Source organism: Trachemys scripta, chromosome 2, assembly GCF_013100865.1.
Source record: "Trachemys scripta elegans isolate TJP31775 chromosome 2, CAS_Tse_1.0, whole genome shotgun sequence".
Classification (NCBI taxonomy): domain Eukaryota; kingdom Metazoa; phylum Chordata; order Testudines; family Emydidae; genus Trachemys; species Trachemys scripta.
The window spans coordinates 172,828,819-172,841,258 of NC_048299.1; the positions used below are offsets into that span (position 1 = coordinate 172,828,819).

Here is a 12,440-nt window from a genome sequence, read left to right on the forward strand (position 1 = left end):
TTGGTATTTCTATTTTCCTCATATTTTCTTCAGCTGGGAATATGAAAAATTATTCTTTGAAACTAAAATCTGTGGTTTAAAAATATTCTATGCATGATGGTTTTAAATGCTTTTCCCCAGATCCACTCTGATATGCCAGGTTGGGATGTTTTTTAAACACTGCATACAGAATTCTTTACTCAGAAAAAATCTGTGATTTTTATTTATATTTGTATGTTTGATCTTTAGTTGTTTTCCCCCCCAGGAATTTGACTGATCACATCGGTTTGAAAAGAAAGGTGTATTGGCAACAAAAAGTTCCTCCAAGATGGACTATTTTTTGGATGTTGAGTCTGCTCACAGACTGATGTTATACAGTCAAGGAGCTCAAGGTAAAAAAACTTGAGATAGAAAATCAGAAATATAATTGTATTACATATATGGGGTCAAATTATGGCTGCTCGCTTGTAGGTGAACTGTTGAAGGGTAAGAAAGCACAGGGAGTCCTTTCCCCCAAAAAACAGCCACACAAGAAGTCCAGAAAACAGTAAGTGGGCTGATTTTCTCCCTCTGAGCATAAGAACGAGCCATTAAAGCAGCTGGCAGCACAGTCGAAACCAAAGGATAAAACATGTTTGGTAATGAGAGATCTCTCCCTTGGCACAACAGGTAGTGCAGGGAAGGTAGAGCTGAGATTTGTGCTATACCTCTTGTACAGATGCATCAAGTGCAGCTGCTGTGTATGGCTTCCTCTGGTCCCTTGGACTCATGAATAATAGCCCCCCCTCCTCCCACTCACTTCTTAGGCATGACAAGTGCTTTCCCTCTAAAAGTCCACATTTTCTATGATACCTTAAAATTAAAAATTGGGCGTGTTTATACCTTTCCCCCCTTTTCTTTGTCAGTGGCAAAATGGAAAAGGAAGGGGGGCAGAAAGAAGGAAAACAGTAAAAGTGGAAGGAAGAGGGAGGAAATAAAACAAATAACTCAAGAGATGTTCCATTTTGAAATCTGGGGTGAAAAAAGAACATTTTGAAATGTTTTGTGAAAAAACATCACCATTTTCCCACCATCTCTAATTTTTGGGAATCCAATGAGGATACCATTGAAAGCCATTTACTGTGGAGGGGGGGAGGGGCAAAAACATCTTCAGGAATAATATTTTAATAGCATAACTTAAAGGCATTATAAAAACTGTGAGGTTGGTAAATGTAAGGTCCAAATCAATGGTTCTCAACCTATTTACCATAGTGGGCCACATATGCTGCTCTCTTTGTGTTATGTGGGCTGCATCCACATACTGTATATACACCTCCTGTATGGCCCTGATGATGTCACATTGACCACAGTGTGTGCTGATAGGGCTGCAAGTGGCCCACAGGCCACAGGTTGAGAACCCCTGGTCCAAATAGCTCCATCCAGTTTCAGTCTTATTTTCACGTACTGCACTTTCACTTGAGAAGAAAGTCCAGGTTTTCTATAACAAACTTTGTTCAGCTGCCAATCAAATATATAGTTGTCAGGGTTCCCCACCCACTCTGAACTCTGGGGTACAGATGTGGGGACCCACATGAAAGACCCGCTACGCTTATATTCTACCAGCTTAGGTTAAAACTTCCCCAAGGCACAAATTCCTTTCCTTGTCCTTGGACGGTATTGCTGCCACCACCAATTGATTTACATAAAAATTCAGGGAAGGGTCACTTGGAATCCCTATTTCCCCAAAATATCCCCCCAAGCCCCTTCACCCCCTTTCCTGGGGAGGCTTGAGAATAATATACCAACTAATTACCTTAGCAGTGTGAGCGCAGACCAGACCCTTTCTCTTCAGGACACTGAAATCAATTAGGTTCTTAAAAGAACTTTATTATAAAGTAAAAGAATCACACCTGCAAAATCAGGATGGAAGGTAACTTTACAGGGCGATAAAAAGATTTAAAACACAGAGGATTCCCCTCTGGGCTCAGCTTCACAGTTACAAAAACAGGAATAAAACTACCTCTGTAGCATAGGAAAAATTCACAAGCAAAAACAAAAGATAACCTAATGCATTTCCTTGCCCTACTTACAGTTTATGTGGTTTTAGATGGATTATTCCAGGTATATTTTCAGGAGATGTTATACCCGCTTGGCTTCTCCCTCCGTCCAGAGAGGGACCAAACAAAGAGAACAACAAACAAATCCTCCCCCCCACAGATTTGAAAGTATCTTCTTTCCTCATTGGTCCTTCTGGTCAGGTGCCAAGTAGGTTATTTGAACTGCTTAGCCCCTTACAGGTAAGGCGATTCAGTACAGCTTCCAAGGAGGGATTTTATGCTACTGCGTACATAAAGGTTGTTACCCTTCCCTCTATATTTATGACAATAGTCAAACTAATAGACACTGTATGCCACATCAGATCAGGTTTTTTAAGGTGAAATGCACTTTCCACCTGCATAAACCCAAGCATTCATGTTGTACACAGATGTGCACTACCCTCACCCCAGGACGTAAGTGTGGCACTGCTGCACAGCCAATTGCAACGGCTATTCCAGCCAATGGGCTAGAATTTCATCTCCACACCCCTATGCAAGATGCACAGGGAAACCATTTAAAGGTAGATCTGCAGCTCTTCCCTTGTCCCATTGTAGCCTTCTGCATCAAACAGTGATAATTCAGGACCTTAAGCACCTAGTAGGACCAAGCAAATAGATTGAAAGCTCCAATGGGCAGAGGCCTATTTTGTTTTGTTTTTAATTACTTCATCTCTAAAGTGCTATGCACGCCTGAGTACTGTGATAGAAATAATATAATAATAAATCATCCCGCATCAGTATGAGGACAGACCCCTTATGACTCCACAGAAAGGAAAACTGGAATTCAGAAATCTGTAACTTGCCTGACTTATTATCTTAGATTTCCATACCAATTGAGGAACATCCCATGCACTGAATGCGGCAGGTTTTCTGTGGAAAAGAGTGTATCATAATGCATATGCACAAGAGGACCAAATTAAGATTGCGCCGACATTTCTTAGCTTCTGAGTGCTTGATTTTGAAATCTTAACTTTCCTTTAACATAGTTTTTGTATGTAATTTCCTAACTTTTTAAAAAACAAACTAAAAAACCAGAACTTCCATCATGAAGAATTATCACCACATGGATCATCAGCAGGGTGGTGACAGTTAGACCCACCACACAGATCTCTATCACTTGAGTTAAGGAAGGAACTGGTAGTGGTAGTAGGGTGTCTTCCTCTTTGTGGACAAGCACCAGTGGATTTCACAGCTATGTGCTGATAGTAGAGGCATTGTGAGACTCAGGAATCCTGGGTTCAATGCCAGGTTCTGACAGGAGTGTGCCAGTATAGGTTATAGAACCTTCTGCCCTCTCCCCAGCATCTCTGCCCTATTCTCCTTCCCGGACTCATGTACCTTTGTTTGTCTGCTTTTATGCATCTCATTGGTACCTGTCCCTTTCCTTCTCCACTTCTATTCCACTTGTTCCCCTCTGCTCCTATCTCCACCCTTCACCTGGGCTCCTGTCCTTATTATCTGTCTTCCACCCCATGCTCATCAGATCTCTTCCCTACCGCTTTTGTAACTCTCCCCCCCCCCACCAACTTTTCCTCTATATTTGTGTGAGGCTGCTTGCTGCTGCTCCTCCTTTTCCCTGCCTGAGTTCCAGTAGGGGGAGCAATGAAAGCACAACAAACAGTCTCGCCACTCTCAGTTCTGGTGACTGGGGCCACAGCAGTCCCTGGCAATAGCAGGGGCAGCCCTTGCCACTCTGGGCTGGAGCATGCTCCATCACTCTGTGGGGATGGTGCATACACGTTCTGGTCAGCAATAGGAGCTGAGGGATGGAGCAATTCAGGTGCAGACAGAATCCCCAGAGAATTTAGCTGCCAGCCTTTAACAAGCCGCTATTGAGCATGAGTGAACTGAGATTTTCAGAGGTTCTAAATTTTGCCAATCTGGGCATATTGTCACAAACGGCAAAGAGAACATTCCCAGCACTAGGGTACCCCTTGCCAAATTTCAAGTCTGTCCTTCAAATCATGGAGACACTAGAGTTTCTCAATTTTACAGTTGTATGGTTTGGGTTTGGGTTTACTCCTGGGCAAAACAATGTATTTTTCCTTTACCTAATTCTTGGAAATGGCTACGCCATTTTAACTGAAACTTTCTTTAAAAATTCAACCTGAAGCAGGCACCTAGCGTGAACATTTTAGTTCAAACAGTTAAAGTTTGGCAAAGTTATAAACAACTAAAAACAGAATCTTATAATGGAAAACATTGTACAACTTTAACTAGAGGTGTTGCTGCCAGATTCACCTAGAATGATTGCATGATGTTAAAATTTTGTCTCAAATCATACAATCAGTGTATTTGTATTTTTTTAAAACTGCATTTTGGTCAAGTCAAAAAGAGATGGCCATATTCTGTCATTAAATACATAGTGATCACAAATTAAATTATTACAGGTATTATTTTATTATTATTTTGTCTTATTTAAGTTATTACATTATAAATTGTAAATGCAACGTACTATAGAATCAGGGCTTATTACTGTGAGAATATATTTATCCAGGAATCATATGTATTAAAACATTACTCACATATGACCAGTTATGCACCTTTCTAATGCTCATACTCATTCTCACTCTTTCTTCCCCTATTAACCTCCCCCTATTTCTCTAATCCTTAACATATTGTTCTTTAGAATCTGATTTTAAAAGGAAATTAAAGTGAAAAGACAATAAATCAGTCGTTCCACTCTCCATAATCCATATGCACATGTAATCAGCAACAGTTGAACCCATAGCTTGCATACGGCCGTAGAAAAATACTCATAGTTTGTATCTTTAATTTTTAAGTTCTTTTTAGAAATTCTTGGATCAAAACACAAAGAAAACTTCTGTCTATGCTATGTACAGCTATTGTGAACTCTACACAAGGGGGGGAAGTGGCAAGAGGAGAGAATGCCAGTGATGAAATGCAGTCTAAGTGCAGCCAAACAGTTAATAGGCTCTTATTCATACCTAATGAAAATAAGTAGTAGGTAAGTATCCCATTCAATCAGCATCAGCTATATCCCAATTCAAATCAATTTATAGATGTTCCCAATAATAACTTATTCAAAATTTGCCCTACGAAATCTGTTTTTCCTCAAAAACTTAAGACTTCAACACAAAATATCAAATTTTTTGCGCTATTTCCAGATCACTGAAGTTTCTTTCAGTTATATACATCAAAAACACGTCACTTTCTGTACAGTTAAAACTACATGGTTCAAGCTAAATATGTTAGTACATTGAGAAAATATTAGAAAATAAACAAAACAACTCAAGCAAGCTCCTCTACCATTAGGAGATAACACAGCATTATGCAAGTAAGGATTCCTGAAGTCTTGTTGGAACAGAAATCAGAATGGCAGGTCTATTGCAAATAAATATTCATCTTTAAAATATTGTTATTAGAACTAGTTAAAAATGAAAAAAAGCAGTTTCACAAGAAAGTTCAAACTTGTTTTCATTTCAAAAGGCTTGAAATGGATCTATGACTTTGGTGGGTGGTCGGAATTTTTTGTGATTTTTGGTTTTTGTTTTTAATTCCTAAAATTTGTCTAAAAAAATAGCAAAAATGTTATCAACCTGGGTATTAAAATTTTGTGTTAATCAGACACCAAGTTTTCAGTCAGCAAAAAAATCAATAACGTTTTGATAATTTCTAATTACAATTTTGGAAAAAGTCAAAAAGGCATAGCATTTTTCATGAAAAATGAAAATTTCAACAAGTCAACAACATTTTGCAAAACAAACAAAAAATTGTAAAGGCCATTTATCAGTGGGTTCAAATAGATTGGTAAAACAAATTTGACCAGCTCTAATTGTAATTTAACATACCGAATTTAATCTTTTAAGTGACCATGAATGTGCAATATCTAGTTTTAAATGTGCCCCTCCGCCCTTCCCAATGTTGCTCTGTGAAGTGCTTTGAAATCATGGAGGAAAGAGTCCATCTAATTTCTAACTATGTATGTCTTGGATATAGGGACATTTTTATTTAGAAAACTACTAGCATTTATTAATTAAAAATTTGCTCCCTATGAATATTTTCCAATATTTAATTAAACGCCATTGTTTCCATGGATGTGCCTGTCAGTAAATTTGTTTACAAAAATTTGCACAGAAGAGCTGGAAACATGGTAGATGCAAACCATTTAAAAATTTGAATAAATATTCAAGGAAACATTTTTTGCAGTATTTACCCAGCTGTAGTCAAAGTGAATATGTGCCAGACCAAGGATCTAGAGCTAGCTAGGCAAAAATTGAATTCCAAACAAGTGAGCAGAAAAACCCACTCTTTATTCTTTGTTTACAATAAATACAAACTCATCTTTGGACACATCTTTCCATCTCCACCCATCGCTCAGTATGTTAACTGCAGCAAACAGATTCCATCTTTCAGCTCTGTAGGGATGGCATCAGCAGGAAGTTATTTAATGAAGGGTCTGATTCTGGAAGATGCTGAATGTCCTCAACTCCCACTGAAATCAAAGTTGCAGGCTCAGACCACTAAGTTGAACCGTTCTTTAGTGTGTTGTTTCACTAGATGAAACTATGCTTACTATAAAATACAAATTTTCAATGGTCTCTAAGAATGCGATCCAACTCCCACTGAAGTGAATGGGAATAATTCTATTCACTTACCAAAAGTCATGTCCTAAACTTGTTTTAATGACTATTTTTACAATGTTTATTTTGCAAATGAAAAATGCTTTCCTAACTGAAGAACTGATGATACTGAATACAATATTTCCAGCGCAGAGGGTAATTTTCTTTCATCCTCATTACTGTTAATTCCTGTTGATTGGCTGCTACAGTATACAGTCCACTACAAATGTTTACTTTATCATAATCTAAATGTTTGAAATTACTAAATATATTCCAACTCTTGACTTATGCTTTGATCTTACAAATCAAAATGCTCAATTAAAAATTGGCATGAAATTTGAAAGGAAAATATTTTTTTTTAAAACAGCTCGGCCCATATCAGAAATAGACGCTATTTCCAGCACTGTTTTATTGTGGTAGGCCATATGATTCTGTAAAATGAACATATACTGTAGCAGCTTTTGTTAAATTTAGTTAACAATGTACTGTCATGGCTAAACCTGATAGTTATTGGGCATTTGAGACTTGCTGATTGACAGACATTAAATAGAAACCTAGCATTAACTGTTGAAGGAAATAATCTCAGCTAGAGGACTACAGAATTGGCCCTAAATCGCTAGTGATCACATTCTCCACCAGCCAGTAGAAAAATGCAGTTTTATTATTAGTCATTTGTAACATGATAGCACCTAGGAACTCCAGCCAAGATGGAAGAGGGGAAGTGGGGTGTACATTGTATTAGGCTCTGTCCATACATACAGCAAGAGAGACCTGAAGTGTTTAGAATCTAAATAGACAAGACAGGAAGGGTCGGAGAAAAAAAAGTATCATTATCTATGTTTTAGAGATGGGGAATTGAAGCACAGATAGATTATATGACTTGCCTTGGTCATATAAGAAGTGTGTGGCAGCACTAAGAATGGAACCCAGATCTCCCAAGTGTCAGGCCAGGCAGGGTCTTAACTACAAGATGGGTATGGTCCCCTTATTTCCCTTAATATATATGGATGTGGAATTCAAGGTGTTGGTTTTAGCCTATAAATCCCTAAATGATTTTGGAGCTGGTTACATGAGAGATCGCATCTCTCCCCATGATATCCTGAGATAAGCAAAGACACTCAAGCTTGAGTTGCCTCAATATATACAAGAGTTAATCTTCTGAGCAACCTTTTTATTCTGTTTGCTAAGGCTGCTAAAAAAGGAGTGGGGCTGAGGTAGATGTATTTCTGGCGGAATCCTCTGTGTATGTTATGATTTTTAATTTTGAGGATAGGTGGTCAGAGCACTGGATGGGCATCTATAGTTGCATTACATAAAATAAAACTACATTAAAAGAACATTATTAAGGTTGTAAAGTCAAGCATTTGAGTTAGCTTGTGCAACCTTAATTTGATTCTCTTGTGCGTGTGCATTATGATACAGTCTTTATTAACATGATCACATACTATTTTTTCCACACAATCCCCTGCCTTGTCCACAATCAGTGCACAGGATGGACAGTGTTCAATTAATGAGCAGCTATTCAAAATTTTGTGGCCCTATGCCTTATTTATTATTCAAGCCCTGCTTTGAAGACAGAATTATTAATATCCTCATGGGCTTTTCTATGGCACTCATTACTATAGTATCGGAGTCCTTCCCAAATATTAATGAATTAATTTTTAAAACTTCCCTGTTAGATGCAGGGTATTATTATTCCCAGTTTATAGATTGGAAACTGAGGCACAGAGAGTACAATCCAAGTATTCACTAATTTTGGGGGCCCAATTTGAAACAATTGGGACATGATTTTTCAGAGTGCTTAGCATTATATAGCATTCTATATCTTCAAAGCACAGCTCCTACTGACTTCCATTTCAGCTCTGAGTGCTCAGGGCTTCTACAAATCAGATCCCGGGGTACCAAATTGGGGACCCTCAAAATGAAGAACACTGAATTAGTGACCATGTCTGAAAAGTTGTGTTAAATGACTTACCCAGCATCACACAGGAACTCTGTTGCAGAGGCAGGGACAGAATCCAATTCTCTAGCACAGCTTTCAACTGTCTTAACCATGAGAGCATCCTTTCTCTTCCCCTGCCTCATTTACTAATACACATGTTCCAAATTCAGCATCAAATGAAGCAGAGGTTCTACTGAGAATAGCCTCCTTCTCTGCACAGCCTTGCTCTACCCACAGAACAGATCTATCCTGTGCACTGAATGAGACAGGGTTCTTAGGAAAGAATCATATGGAAAAAGGCTAATGTAGTGCCCATCTTTAAAAAAGGGAAGAAGGAGGATCCAGGGAACTACAGGCCAGTCAGCCTCACCTCAGTCCCTGGAAAAATCATGGAGCAGGTCCTCAAGGAATCAATTCTGAAGCACTTAGAGGAGAGGAAAGTGATCAGAAACAGTCAGCATGGATTCACCAAGGGCAAGTCATGCCTGACTAACCTAATTGCCTTCTATGATGCGATAACAGGCTCTGTGGATGAGGGGAAAACAGTGGACGTTATTCCTTGACTTTAACAAAGCTTTTGATATGGTCTCCCACAGTATTCTTGCCAGCAAATTAAAGAGGTATGGGCTGGATGAATGGACTATAAGGTGGATAGAAAGCTGGCGAGATCGTCGGGCTCAGCGGGTAGTGATCAATGGCTCCATGTCTAGTTGGCAGCCGGTATCAAGCGGAGTGCCCCAGGGGTCGGTCCTGGGGCTGGTTTTGTTCAATATCTTCATTAATGATCTAGAGGATGCACCCTCAGCAAGTTTGCAGATGACACTAAACTGGGAGGAGTGGTAGATATGCTGGAGGGTAGGGATAGGATACAGAGGGATCTAGACAAATTAGAGGATTGAGCCAAAAGAAATCTGAGGAGGTTCAACAAGGACAAATGCAGAGCCCTGCACTTGGGACGGAAGAATCCCATGCACTGCTACAGACTAGGGACCGAATGGCTAGGCAGCAGTTCTGCAGAAAAGGACCTAGGGGTTACAGTGGATGAGAAGCTGGATATGAGTCAACAGTGTGCCCTTGTTGCCAAGAAGGCTAATGGCATTTTGGGCGTATAAGTAGGGGCATTGCCGACAGATTGAGGGACGTGATCATTCCTCTCTATTCGACATTGGTGAGGCCTCATCTGGAGTACTGTGTCCAGTTTTGGGCCTCACACTACAAGAAGGATGTGGAAAAATTGGAAAGAGTCCAGCAGAGGGCAACAAACATGATTAGGGGGGCTGGAGCACATAACTTATGAGGAGAGGCTGAGGGAACTGGGATTGTTTAGTCTGCAGAAGAGAAGAATGGCGGTGGGAGGAGATTTGATAGCTGCTTTCAACTACCTGAAAGGGGGTTCCAAAGAGGATGGATCTAGACTGTTCTCAGTGGTACCAGATGACAGAACAGGGAGTAATGGTCTCAAGTTGCAGTGGGGGAGGTTTAGGTTGGATATTAGGAAAAACTTTTACACTGGGAGGGTGGTGAAGCATTGGAATGGGTTACCTAGGGAGGTGGTGGAATCTCCTTCCTTAGAGGTTTTTCAGGTCAGGCTTGACAAAGCCCTGGCTGGGATGATTTAGTTGGGGATTGGTCCTGCTTTGAGCAGGGGGTTGGACTAGATGACCTCCTGAGGTCCCTTCCAACCCTGATATTCTATGATGATATGTGATCATGTATTTAAAGATTGTATCATAATGCATAAGCACACAAGGGTATCTCCTTGTTCCCAAGAACCTGATAGGACAATGTTTAAGTAAAGAAACAGGGGTAAGATTGCCACCTACAGAATCACCAGCACTGCTACCTGTATCAGCATAGTTTTCTTTTGAGGATTCTGATTCAAACACTGACCAGGGCAGTCCCTGATTAGCTATTTCCAGTGTTGTCCTAGCTATGTTCGTCCTAGGATATTAGAGAGACAAGGTGTCTCTTTCACCAGCAGAAGTTGGACCAATAAAAGATATTATCTCACCCACCTCATCTCCCTGATTAGCTAGTGAGAGTCGATAGGATCACAGTCTAAGATAATATGGTTGCACGCATTGTCAGATAATACCACTAAACCACCTCAGAAATATTAAAGCTCTGTGTCAACATTTATTAGATTTAAGAGCAGATTTCAAATATGAGGAGAAAGAAAACACTCTCTTGACTATACCTAACAGTACAACCATGGAAAAGTGTGCAGAGTGCCTCAGCATATTCATAGCATCTACTGCCATGAAGCGTAACAGACAAGAACAGTTTGAGTTTTCAGGGGTGAGTGAAGGAAGAACTGTCTAAAATAATTTAACCCTGCTAAAGTCATAATGGCTGCCCACAGAGCTACTGCTACCCTGACATCTTTTGGAATTGCTGTCACAAAGAGCAATCTTTAGAACTACAGATGGGCACAAGCTGTGAAAGTTTGCATCTGGCTCTGAACTTCCCAAAAGTTCAGGAGCATTCAGACTTGGGTTCTGTTTTCAGCCAATTATATAGATAGGCTTGAGCCACAAAGAGAGATTCAGATTTCTGTCTCGGCTCAAACTTCCCAATCATTTAGGACAGGGGTGGATAACCTATGGCACGCGTGCCAAAGACGACATGCAAGCCGATTTTTAATGGCACGCTGCTGCCTGCTGGGGTCCCGCTCAGCCTGCTGCCGAACCCCAGCAGCGGGCTGAGCGGGACCCCGGCAGGCAGCAGCGTGCCATTAAAAATCCTGCCCGACCCAGCCCGCTCTTCTGCACCCCCTGCCCACCGCTCTCTCTGGTGGGGGCAGGGAGCAGAAGCAAGCTTGCTCCTGCTGGCTGCTGCTGTACAGCCGGCTCTGCCGGCAGCCAAGCTTTCCCCTCCCCTGCCTCTTCCCCCAGCATGCTGTGTGGAGCCCCGCCTCCTCTTCTTCCCTGCCGCCGATGGCCCTTGCGAGGGAGGGGAGAAGAGCAGCCCCAGCACCCTTGCTGCTCAGACCAGTAAGGAGGTGGGGAAGAGAGGCAGGAGCAGGGCCTTGGGGAAGGGGGGTAGGAGCAGGGCGTATCCCTCCAGCCCCTTGCCGTGAGCCACTTAGGGCAGGGGGCTGGGAGCACCCCCGTGATCCCAGCCCCCCCCCCGCCCTCTGCCCCGACCCCCGCCCCCCCCCTGCCCCCCCGCCCCCCCCCCCCCCCCCCAGACCCCATCCCTGATTCCTGCACCCTTCACACATCCCCACCCCCCACCTTGAGCACCAGGTTGGCAGCGGGCTGAACGGGGCCAGCAGCTGGGACCCCAGCTGGCAAGGGGCCGGCAGCCAGAACCCCAGACCGGCAGCGGGCTGAGCTACTCGGCCCACTGCTGGTCTGGGGTGCCAGCCCCATTCAGCCCACCGCCAGTCCGGGGTCCCGGCCCCTGACCCTGCTCAGCCTGCTGCCAGTCTGGGGTTCTGGCTGCTGGCCCGGGGTTTTGGCTGCCGGCCCCTTACCAGCTGGGGTCCCAGCTGCCGGCCCCACTCAGCCCCCTGCTAACCTGGGGTTCTGGCTGCCAGCCCCTTGCCAGCCAGGGTTCCGACTGCAGGCCCCGCTCAGCCCGCTGCTGGCCTAGGTGAACGGAACCCCAGGCTGGCAGCGAGCTGAGCGGGCCGGTGGCTTAAGATCAGCATTTTAATATAATTTTAAATGAAGCTTCTTAAACATTTTGAAAACCTTGTTTACTTTACATACAACAGTAGTTTAGTTATATTATATATAGACTTATAGAGAGAGACCTTCTAAAAAATGTTAAAATGTATTACCGGCACGCGAAACCTTAAATTAAAGTGAATAAATGAAGACTCGGCTCACCACTTTTGAAAGGTTGCCGACCCCT

The 12,440-nt window shown here is 42.2% G+C and overlaps 1 protein-coding gene across 1 annotated transcript in view; it reads left to right on the forward strand.

Moving 5' to 3' along the window:
* Nucleotides 1–275: 275 nt before the first annotated feature.
* The window catches only part of PHACTR1 (phosphatase and actin regulator 1), a gene marked incomplete in the record, with an annotated part of 425,183 nt that continues 413,018 nt past the window's right edge, over nucleotides 276–12,440 (forward strand). The window contains 1 exon segment of the mRNA XM_034762321.1: nucleotides 276–371. Within this exon segment, the coding sequence (XP_034618212.1) occupies nucleotides 308–371 (64 nt within the window).